Source organism: Electrophorus electricus, chromosome 3, assembly GCF_041902795.1.
Source record: "Electrophorus electricus isolate QZ-2024a chromosome 3, ASM4190279v1, whole genome shotgun sequence".
NCBI lineage: Eukaryota > Metazoa > Chordata > Actinopteri > Gymnotiformes > Gymnotidae > Electrophorus > Electrophorus electricus.
In genome coordinates, this window is record NC_137499.1 from 41,168,563 (window position 1) to 41,180,077 (window position 11,515).

General features: G+C 38.6%; 1 protein-coding gene and 1 long non-coding RNA gene across 2 annotated transcripts; both read left to right on the forward strand.

Moving 5' to 3' along the window:
- The first annotated feature begins 3,334 nt into the window (after positions 1–3,334).
- LOC118241062 (tryptase gamma-like) lies at positions 3,335–5,244 on the forward strand. The gene is made up of 4 exons (XM_081708544.1): positions 3,335–3,387; positions 3,509–3,762; positions 3,986–4,083; positions 4,855–5,244. Exons 1-4 carry the CDS (start codon positions 3,362–3,364, stop codon positions 5,242–5,244), a joined length of 768 nt encoding a protein of 255 aa, XP_081564670.1. The 5' UTR covers positions 3,335–3,361.
- A 3,467-nt stretch (positions 5,245–8,711) lies between these two features.
- Positions 8,712–11,007, forward strand: LOC118240974 (uncharacterized). The gene is made up of 4 exons (XR_004775747.2): positions 8,712–8,911; positions 9,404–9,514; positions 9,651–9,785; positions 10,117–11,007. It is a non-coding gene; the product is annotated as an uncharacterized LOC118240974 (long non-coding RNA).
- The last annotated feature ends 508 nt before the right edge of the window (positions 11,008–11,515 follow it).

An 11,515-nucleotide genomic window follows, 5' to 3' on the forward strand; every position in this document is an offset into this window, starting at 1 on the left:
TGATACAAAATAACTATTCAAAAGAAGCAAAAGGTGTGAGCTTTTTTGTGATACGGCTGTAAAAAATAATCAAATTTAAAAAATGTTCTATTAACCACAATAATTTTGTTCCCAACAAAATTGTTCCTAATCAGCTCAGCAATCAGCCAATAACCTGATAGGAGTATAACAGAGAGGAGAACCAGCACAGTCATTCACTGCCCAGCCAGTCTGCTAAACTACACATAACCACAAACACAAAAAAAATGTTAAAAAGAAGAACGAAGAGTTCATGGTTTCACAACAATGTTAGATTACACATATCTAATAAAAATAATCACCTTTTAGCTGGCTGAGGGAGCAAATGTGTCATTGACAACCTGTGAACTGAACTAGCAGTGATCATCTGAGTATTTGAGCTGAAATGTGAAGACAAAAGTGATTTTCTTCCCCAGAACAATAGAAAACATCCAGAAAAAAACGATATTCTATATTTCATCCTTGCATAATCTTGCTTGAGTATACAGCAACATATTTTATTTATTTATGTTAATTTCATGAGACATTGTCTTTGTTCTTTGTTCCAGGGTGTAACTCACAGCTGAGTGGCAAGTTACTTTTTATTTTCTAAAATAAAATAAATAAATAAAAATGCTGTAATAAACTTTATAATAGATGATAGCATATTCAGTAAATAAGGTTTGGAGAGAAAGAGAGGTGGTGAAAACAGAATATGTAATATGCAAACCATAACCATAAGAGTAAACAAAGTGTGTTTGACAATTATGGCCACAACCACATTTAAATGGTATAACAGAGACTGCATGTTGATATCTGTGAACAGCTGCAGAAAATTATTTTAATTTCCCAGATTCTTGCAAGAATGGGTCCTATCATGTGATCTGATCTTGTATGTGGAAACAATACAAATAAACCTTTTCAGCATACAACACACTCATCATTTTACTTTACATTTTTTTAAAAATATGGTTTAAAATATTTTTTAAAAATATGATTTTAACAGTTGTACTTAAAATTGAAGGTCTAGGGAAAAGATTGTTTGAGTAAGTTGGTCCTATCATTTAATTGTAAGTCCTCCCTGCCCTGCCAAGTAAATATGCTGCACAACATAATTGTCTATGACCCAATCAAAGGAGATGGTAGAGGACCTTAGAAGAAAAGTTACTAGAAGTGTTTATAAAAGATTTGCCATAGCCTGCTACTACAGGTGTGGGTGTCCTACAAGGATTAGTGAACATGCAGTTCATAACATCCTCAAACAACTGACAGAGATACATGGAGTGACAAAGATGCAAGGGGTGATACATGGGGTGATAAAGAGAGTGATACATGGGGTGATACATGCAGTTACAAAGATGCAAGGTGTGATAGATGGGGTGATACACAGGGTCATACATGGGGTGACATCAAATGATCTATAAATATCTCTTGCATTTGTTTGATAAATTCAGCAAACAAAAACAGGAATACAATTTTTTTTTTACTAACTAAAAATGTTTTTTAGATTAAAAACTATGAAGCCAATGCAGGTGATCTGATTCAGCCAATGGGCACAGCACATGTTGAACTTTTGACCTTACTTCAACATCTCATGATGGATCTTTCTTTTTTTACTTCATAAACATCCAAGCATGGAAACACAATCAAAGAGAAATTGTGTTAAGTGGATATATGTGTTAATAGGGCTCATAAAGGTGTGGACACAACGCTAGTAGTCGCTAACCAAGATGAAGCCAGGGGATGGAGATGAGGAAGGGAAATTGCGATTGCTGTTGAGGATGCAAGCATTGTTGGTGCATATATGCAGGCATTTAGATTTAATAAGGCCCTTCCAAATACAGGTCTCAAGATAAAGATGGAATGCATCTATTACTATGGCTATAATTTCCCACGTGAGTCAACTGCATTATCAGAATCGTATCAGTTATAAGAGGACACTCACGCTGCCACCAAGAGAAACTATCAGAGTCTTACAGAAAAGTAGACTGGTATGACGATTTGTCAAAAATAGTGACTAGTTTATCCACACATACATCCATAATTTTGTGTTGTGAAGTCACGTCTTCTATGTGGTCAAGGACACAAGACCACAATGTATGAGGAATGGGAGATCACACAGGGTCAGTTTATTCTTGTATTGACTGAATATGCTCCTCAACCCATCTTAATGTAACGTTACTTTCCAAATAGATACACGTTCATGAAAGGTGAACTGCACTGTAAGAGGATTGAACTGTGTGTGCTTCTAACAACAAACAAATACACAGTAACACATTTTAGCATGTAAACTATGAGCTGAACAGCTAAATACGAATGAGTAACACTGTTCTTTATTACGCATCCATAAACGCAAGCTTATAGACAGAACAGCTAATAAGGCTAATGCTACTGCTAAATGCTAATCCTGATGCTAATATGTTTATGCAAGCTAGCTATTACATTATCTAACTACAAGATAAGTGTACTGTGTACTTAGTATATAGTAAATGAGAGAGAGAAAGAGAGCGAGTGAGAGAGTCAAATATCTAGCTGTACACCAATTTTTCTGCCATTTCTTCAGTGTGTGGTGTGGCTACATTGAACAACAAGATAGTGGGAGGACAGAATGCTGCTGCAGGTTCTTGGCCTTGGCAAGTCAGCATTCGTCTCACTGCCGATAATTTCCATTTCTGCGGTGGATCCCTCATCAACAGTGGCTGGGTTCTGACAGCAGCACACTGCTTTGCAAATACCAAGTAAGACACACATTATGCAGTGTAGCTCACAACACAGCAAACAATGAAACATCCATAACATAAACTCACCAAACACAGGACACATTTTGCAGTGCAGCTCACAATCCATAATTCACAAAACATGACTGTAATATAACCGTAATCTCAGGTGATGGTGATAAGAATGTTTCTTCTCATTTTTCAGATATACTGCCTCTCAGGTTACTGTGTATCTGGGTACAGAGACTCTGCAGGGAAACAACATGAATCAGGTGTTCAGATCTGTCACAAGTGTCACCATAAACCCCAACTATGATGCAAATATCGTGAACAATGACCTGGCTCTGCTTCAGACACTGATGGACTGAGCCTAAATATTATATCCGCATACAGTCCTGTCTATTATTAGCACTAACTGGGTCGTCTCGAACCTCTGTGAGAGGCTTCAGGAGGGACTTTAGTCTGATTAAGAAGGACTGTAATAAAAATCAGGATAAGACTACTTGAGCAATACTAGTTTTATTTTATTTTATTTTACACTACTATCCTTCAAATATCTAGCACGGTTTCTAGTATTAAAAATAAGAGCACATGGAATAAAACACTACTACCAATGTGGAGGAACGCTGATCACCACCCAGTTTGTCATGAGCTCTGCCGACTGCTTCTCTGGGTAAAAGTCATGCAGATAATACCAAACAATTAACAAACAAAAGCCACAGTCACTGGTCAGGACCACATCAACACACATGGGCAGCAGCTCTGAGCTTTGATAAGTCTGCATTTCTCTCCAGCTTCACCAACGCTTCTGACTGGACGGTAATCCTGGGCCGCCTCATGCAGAACGGCAGCAACTCCAACGAGGTGTCCATCAAAGTGGCAAACATCACGTTCAGCAACACTTCACAAAACAACATAGCAGTGCTGCAGCTGACCGTTAAACCAACGTTGTCCAACTACATCCAGCCCATATGCGTGGACCAGGGCAGCAACAACTTTGCTGTGAACACTCAGTGCTGGACAGCTGGCTGGGGCTCAGGAGGAGGAGGTACAGGGTGGGTGTGGGTGTGTGTGCACACAGGTGTGTGTGTGTGTGTGTGCACGCAGGTGTGTGTGTGTGTGCACGCAGGTGTGTGTGTGTGTGCACGCAGGTGTGTGTGTGCGTGGGTGAGAGAGAGAAATAAATAACTTGCATATAATTAGCAATTAACTAAAGATTGTTTGTTCATTTCCAAATAATTTAAGTCTCTTTGTTTTCTTTCTTGCTGTAGCTCAACAAACTCTTCAGCAAATCAACACTTCTATCGTGAGCTGTGATAGTGCATCTGCATCTACCAGCATCTGCACACCAGCCTTTCCACTAGAACAGGTCTCTAATTAACATAAACAACATTCTTTTTACTTTAAATCTCTACCAAAGCCAGTTTATATTGAGAGTTTATAAGGAGTTTACTAACAGAGATTAAGCATTGTGACATGTAGGGCTCGCTTTCCAGGAAAACACTAAAGTCAAGATTTCAGTGTTGAATTTTGCTTTACAGTAACTCTAAATTACTCTAAATATTCAGGCATATCCAGGACAGGGGATTTGGATGTTCATTAAAATCATGGAAATTGCCCTGACCTGTAATGGCCCAAGTGCCACAGGGCAAGGAGCAGAATGCACAGATTCCCTTGACGGAGACAGACATATATTAACACACGAAAAAGACAACGGCACTCACATATAACATAAACAGTGGACATGAATACAGATATGGCTAATATGAACAATGTGAACAAGAACATGAACAACGACCGACAATGATGCACACACCAACAGGGGTTTAAATACTAAAGACATAACGAGACTAAACCAGGTGCAGGTGTGTGCTAAGCAACATAGGTGTGGTTAAAATGAGACAAACTCTGAATTCCCACTGCACACAGCGGGCCGTACAACGTGACCAGTGGTAAGGGAAGCGTTCCGTGACACGACCTCTCTACCCAGAAGAGACATAGATAAATACACAAAGGAATAATGCTAATAAAATAAACTGTGCCCCCAAACCAGTTTGATACCAAATCATAATGTGTGTGTGGTTATCTCTCCTGTAATTATTATCTCTTGCTGACTTTTGTCGGACTCTCTCCCTCTCAGCGTGAAAGAGGAGGACCTCTGATGTGTAAGGTTGGGGCGTCGTGGTTCCAGGCAGCGGTTCTGACATTGCTCACTAGCACAACCAACAGCACTAGCACCAACCCCAACATCACCAACCCCAACATCACCAACCCCAACATCACCAACCCCAACATCACCAACTCCAGCTCCAGCAAAAGCCTGCAGGTGGATGTGGTTACTCAGAAGTCAAGCATAATAACCTTCTCTAAAACCTCAGACTTCACCTCATTCCTGCTGCAGATGGTGGGCTCCCTCCCAAGCACCACATCTGCTACGACTACTATGGCCACCCCTACCAAGCCCAGTAATGGTGCAGCCCATCTGTTCCTCTCTGTTACATCAGTTATCCTACTCTCACTTCCTGGTTAAGAGCAAGAGTCTTTCAGCACAAATGTTTACTCCATGAATCAACCCTTACTTTTGTTACTAATAAGCTTAGCTCAGGGACTACAACGTCACTAATCATAGTATACCATCGCTATTTTTGAGTTTTCAAATAAATCTATATAACATTTCTATGTTTAAATAGATATATTTTGTTTAACTTGGCACTAAAATAACTAATGGAGGACACTACATTTATCTGACACTTTTATCCAAAGCGACTTACAATTATGACGAGTACAACTTGAAGGTTAGGGGTCTTGCTAAGGGGCCCAACAGTGGCAACTTGGTAGTGGTGGGACTTGAACCAGCAACCAGCCAATTACCTTATCCACTGAGCAACCACTAACTTATTTAGATGTCTAATGACTGTACTTTCACTTAAATGGCAGAAAAATACTTTTGAAATAACCTTCTGTTGGTTTGTTGGTTTATTTTAACCTTTTGTTTAAGAATGTCAAATGAAACAAAAGAACAAACTGAACTTAGTAACAGAACTCAGTGAGTCATGACTGGAAAAACCACAGCAAACAGAAAGTCAGAGTACAAAAGCTTAATTGCTGAAATAGAGTTCCTAAAGTGGTGGATTTTTAAATGAGTTATAAGATGCACATAAAAAAAGAGACTAGCAGCTTTGTCACCTCTCTCTCTCTCTCTTGCGCTCTCTCTCGTACTCTCTCCCTTTCTCTCTCTCTCATGCTGTCTCTCTCAAGAAGAAGACAAGTAGAAGACAAGAAGATTGGCATTATTCTTATTTTTTATTTTTCTGATGGATTTTTTATTGCTAACTTGTTAATTGTATGCGGTTTCTTAGGTTTGTCAGTAGGAAGTCCCTGCTTTCAGCAAACAAGCAGCTAGAATTTGGTGTGTCAGCGATTGAAAGTAGATTCTGTAGTCAGACCAAAAACTGTACATAAGAAGGAATGAAGGACAAATTGTTTGATCATCTCTATTGTGTCTGTTATGTGCCTTGTGTACCCTCATTAAGGTCATGGGAGCTTGTGCCTTTGTTTATTAATGTATGCCTTTGTAGACCTGACAGAATGCTTGTGCAAACACAACCGTTTCCCTCTTCTCAAAATTGTTAATTCCTCTTAATGGTGTCTAACTTGTTTTTCAGGAAGTTGGCAGCTGTCGAGTGACACAGTAATGGGGCATTTCACTAAACACATGAACAGACAACTAGCATCAAGCATTGCAATATATAACTTATTATAATAATAAATACACAGTATGTGTGACATGATTTATGTACTCTTGCAATGCACTTGTATATGACAGAGTTTCCAGAGAAACAGAACGTTTCAGACAGAGGTCCTTCATCAGATGTGCAAGCAAAGTGTTTCTGAATTAGGAGGAGCCAAAACATGAATCATGAATGAATCATAACATTCATTTCATGCCGTGCTAAAGTTACAAGAGTGTAGATGAGTTCTTTTTCTTTGAGTTTCCTAATTTCATTGCTGCCATAGCAACAACTGTCAATGCAAACAGAAATGTAATTAATGCAGTGTCCAATTACCATAAAAATGCCTTGCCACTGGATACGACAAATCCGTAATTATGATGGTCTGAAGGTGTTCAACAAACAAAACAGCAAGCCTTCTCTCCAATGTAAAGCTCATTACATCTCTTGCAAGTAATAAAGCAGACAACTCTCGCAGTGATTACATTGGAGAAAACTAACTTTAGTGTCAAGTTAACAATACAAAAAACAAATATTTCAAAATGTGACATTTGAGACCTGAAAGAAACTTTAGATGTCAGCGTGACTCATGGTACATGGATAATAGACTGTGTTGTGTTGGCAGGTGATTAGAGAGCAGCTCTTCATTAAAGTCAGATTTCCTCTGGACTAAGCTGTTCCCAGTCAGAGCCTTAGACTGCTCTGAACTGAACAGAAACCTGTTCACAATGCATCACCCCTGAGAAATGCAGACTGGGTTTGACTCTAGTGAATTGCTTTGGATAATACCAAAGCTGTTGACAAGGTAAAGCCAGCCAGGTGTTATTAGTAATAAGCAAGGACCTAAGCTTTAGTTACTGGGTTTTACTGGCACACATGTGAGTAGGAATATGACCATGCAGGTTCAGTGGAAAAGTAACCCAAACAAATAACCCATATGTTACCATATAAGCCCTACAGTTCAAAAACCATGACCATGACCTGCCCTTCCACAAGCTCTATGGTGATGGGATGGGATTTGATGGGATGGGATGGGATGTGATGCATGGTGGTATGATGCACGGTGATGTGATCCGCCTGTATTTCATTCATACCGTTTTAAGGCTAAAAAAGATCAGGATGACCTGACCTTTGCAAGCTGGCCTGCAAACAACTACTGTCTTAGATCATGACATTTTGTATGAATGACACTTGGGGAGAAAAATATTGGCATGTAAAAATGGTCTTAATTAGTAAGCGAGTACTAAAACCATGTATCATGAACTTAAAAAATTGCAACAAACTCAGAAAAATGAAAGTTGGGGATACAACACAGCTGTGTAGATATACACATACCAGGACTGGAGAGCAATCAGATACAACACAGCTGTGTAGATATACACATACCAGGACTGGCTAAAAACTATTTTTTTTTTATGTTGATGAATAGTTTTACTATGAATAGTTTTACTGCTTTACTATGAAGGTGAAAAACTGCTAATAGCCTATATTTTCTAATTGCCTGGTACAATATTACAGTCATTCTTATTAATAATATTGATTTGGGCATTATTATCTCCCAGAGAGGGTTAGGATTAGGTTTTGGTAGGGAAAGATAGTGAGCTTAAGCCCTCCCTGACTTTCAACTAATAAAAACATCAGAATAATTGCATTTTGCCATCCATATGATCTTGTTTGCTGTTAAGAAATACCTTGAAACAGTTTATTTTAGATGTCTGTGGGCCTAAGAGCAATAGCACCACCTAAAGCTCATAAGAAAAATATGAATTCTCTAAAATAGGATGATTTGATCCAGTCCCAAGCTGTAGATTCACACACAACCGGTTTACAGTTGCGTTTGTCTGTGTCCTACTCTGTTCATGCCCAAGAAGAACCGCAGCCTCTTATCTAGCTTCCATCAATTAATAAAAAGACTGCATGTTTGTATTTCTGCTTTGTTTTATCTAGCTGATTATGTTAAAAACATGGCAAGGTCTTCACATTTATGAAAGAGAACTGAAAGAATATAAAAGTGTTTAATCGACAGATTGATCGATTGATCACTTTATTAATCCCAGGGGGAAATTGACAATGACATAATTGTGATCATTTGAGACTATACATATATTTTTTGAATCTTTGAAATGAATTGTGACTAAAATGAATTATAAATATATTTATGACAAGTTTTGATGTTTACCATCACATTTTGCGGAGCCGTTATGTATGGTTGAGACGGTTATCGGTCCTTTCGTCGGGCCGTATATTTACAGGAAGTAGTATTTTAGCTTGTTTCTATGACAACATTGCTAGCTAGTTATCTATGTAGGTTTCAACAGAATACACCAGATGATTGTATGAAACGTAGCTATGCTGGCTATCTAACTGTTTGATTATTTTTTCTGTTTTGTACGCAGAGATTCTTAATGTAGTTAGTTAGCTATAAATTGGTTTAAAAGACGAAGGGATACATGAGTAACGACGATGGTATGTATGATCACTCACCAATAACACTAAAGTTACCGTTAGCTATCTAAAGCTAGCTAGTTGCTCTGTCAACTAACCTAGTTATCTTAGCTAGGTTATATTTTCTCCTTCACTATGAGCACTACCAATTAAACGGGAGATCTCGTTATAAGCTAAATGCTATCGTACCCAAAGTCAACGAGATAAGATAACTAACCCTACCTGGCTAATGATTCGTAAATATAGCGTTAGCTAACTTGCTAGCTAGCTAATCCCCAGTTTGATTTTATCATGGCTACCTATAATTTCAGGGCAAATCTGTTTTGTAGCTAGCTAGCTAACTAGTCTATATCCCAAAGCCCTGTCAAATATTGTACATTCACCTGTATGTTTACTTTTTACTAGCAGTCGAAAAAGCATAATTAAACTGTTCCAATTACTTTATTTTTGACCTCGTTGTGCAATAAATCTACCTCTAGCTGTAATTTACCTGGACATTTCTCCCCCTTCCAGACAGCCCCGTTATGGGCTCTCTCCCTACCTCTCCCCGCTATTGTCATCATTACGATTGGCCTCTATATGTTGCTCCTTGCGGCCGTACTGTGGTGCCATTACTGTCTCAAGGTAGGCGTCATTAACGTCTGGTGCTGTGGTGACTCAGACCGACCCGGTAAAGGTCTATGATTTAAACGGAAATGGAACTGCAAAGCAGTGAATAATTGCGCTTTGTCCGTGATTTGACTGTTATATTTCTTTACAGGCCCAGTGCAAGTCTCAGTGTACAGACTGCTGCCCGAGTGTATCCCCGTTTGAATACTGTTACCTGTGTGCGCAGTCATGTGACTGCCGCCCACCTACCCTTAACTCTTGTCTCGATTACTGCCCCTCTCCCAGCGTAAGCACTTGTGGAAAGTTTATTCATTTGTTTACTTTATTTCTGCGGAGGTAAAGTAAAAAAAAATTAAAATCTACTACTCTTACATGTCTACTAATTTTACATGTTTGTGCAGTGATAGTGTACAATGTGTATCTTTACCCCAAACCCTTTTAGCGTCATTGCCTTTTTAAATCACCTGATGAAAGGTGTTTTTGATATCAGCCATCATAAATATTTGAGCTTCTGCATATATACTCACATACAAAGGTCATACAAATTAAAAAATGTATTCTGCCCAATGAAGTTTCTTCTATCCAGTGAGTTCATTGCTTCATCTCCTCTCATGCAGTGTGTCAGGTGGGACTGTACATGCACCTGCCAGCCACCTCAGTGTGACTCCCTCAACTGCCTCTGCTTCGAGATCAACTTCAAATAGAGCCCAGTGGGACACAGGAGCGCCCCTTTATACAGCTCCCATATGAGAGTCGTGCTTGTGGGAAGGTTTGTTGATGGGATTTGTTCGTTTTCAGAAATGCGAAATATTTTTGTGTCATATTTACAGTACTTAAATGTTGCTTTTGGACTAAATCTGTACGCCTGGTGTGCCTAACACATTATTCTGTTCTCTGGTATAACTGAACAGTGCTTGTAGGCCACCTAGTGTTGAGTTCTCATACTGCAACATGGCCTGCGCTTATTAGAAGATGAGCTGATTCATCAGGAAGGAGGCTTATCAACGAAGCCAGTTAGAAAGACATTTTGCCAAAACAATTTTGCAATACCAAAAGCAATACCATATGTGCTGAGAAAATAACAGCCATGCTTTTCCATATGTGCAGGATGTGCAGGGAATCACACTACAAATGCAAATATTCAGTTTACCTGCATTCACACCTTTTGAACTGCATTTAAAATGTACAGACAAGTGCAGAAGCAAATGGTGGTGTTGTGCCTCCGCCTACATAGACATCCATTTTAATTATCCCTAATTTATACCTGGAATGGCACCAACATATGAGTTTAATTTTCTGGTTCTGAGACATTTCTGGCCCTCAGACATGAATCAGTGAATCAGCCCTGTCAATATGGCGTGTTCGTGCATTTCTGCTGTGATGCATGGTCAATGCACCTGCTTTCTAACATGTAATTTTGCTAATTTTTCGAAACATTTTTAAAAATTGTATTTTTATATAGACTGTATAGTCTTTGGAAAGGAAATAAATATTTTTACACGTGTGAATGCTTTTTATATTTTGTGTGTATTCCAATGCCATCCCACAAATCAAGTGCATTACTGATTGTTCATAAAAAATAAAATCTCTTGGTTCATTGCGATTAGATGAAGAACATATGTTTTGAAAGGTACATTCCACTTCATTGTTGAATTCATTAATAATTGTAATTAGCCTACTCCTACATTGTAAAAAATATTAAAGTCACAGTCTCTAGTTAATATATTGCACGTCATTCTTTCAAGGCTTAAGACTTATGTTCAGGCGAATTAAAATGAATATCAAAACTAAAGCAACTTAGATTGGTTTAAAATAGATAAATAAACAGGAAGAACAAACTTATAAATCCCTCGGGATGATCAGAAGTCCTTACCTGGCGAAACGCTGGCATATAACCACTTTAGTGAACGTAAGTCCAAAATGCGTGACAGGATTTTATGGGAGAAGGCAAATTTATTGAAACAAGATCTGTGATTACTGAACCATTCAATAACTACTGAACACACATTGCCAATA

Coding starts and splice junctions, on each gene's coding strand:
- LOC118241062 (XM_081708544.1), top strand. CDS start 3,362: ATGAGCTCTGCCGACTGCTTCTCTGG. Junction 3,388..3,508: donor TCTGCCGACTGCTTCTCTGG/GTAAAAGTCATG, acceptor ATTTCTCTCCAG/CTTCACCAACGCTTCTGACT. Junction 3,763..3,985: donor CTGGGGCTCAGGAGGAGGAG/GTACAGGGTGGG, acceptor TTCTTGCTGTAG/CTCAACAAACTCTTCAGCAA.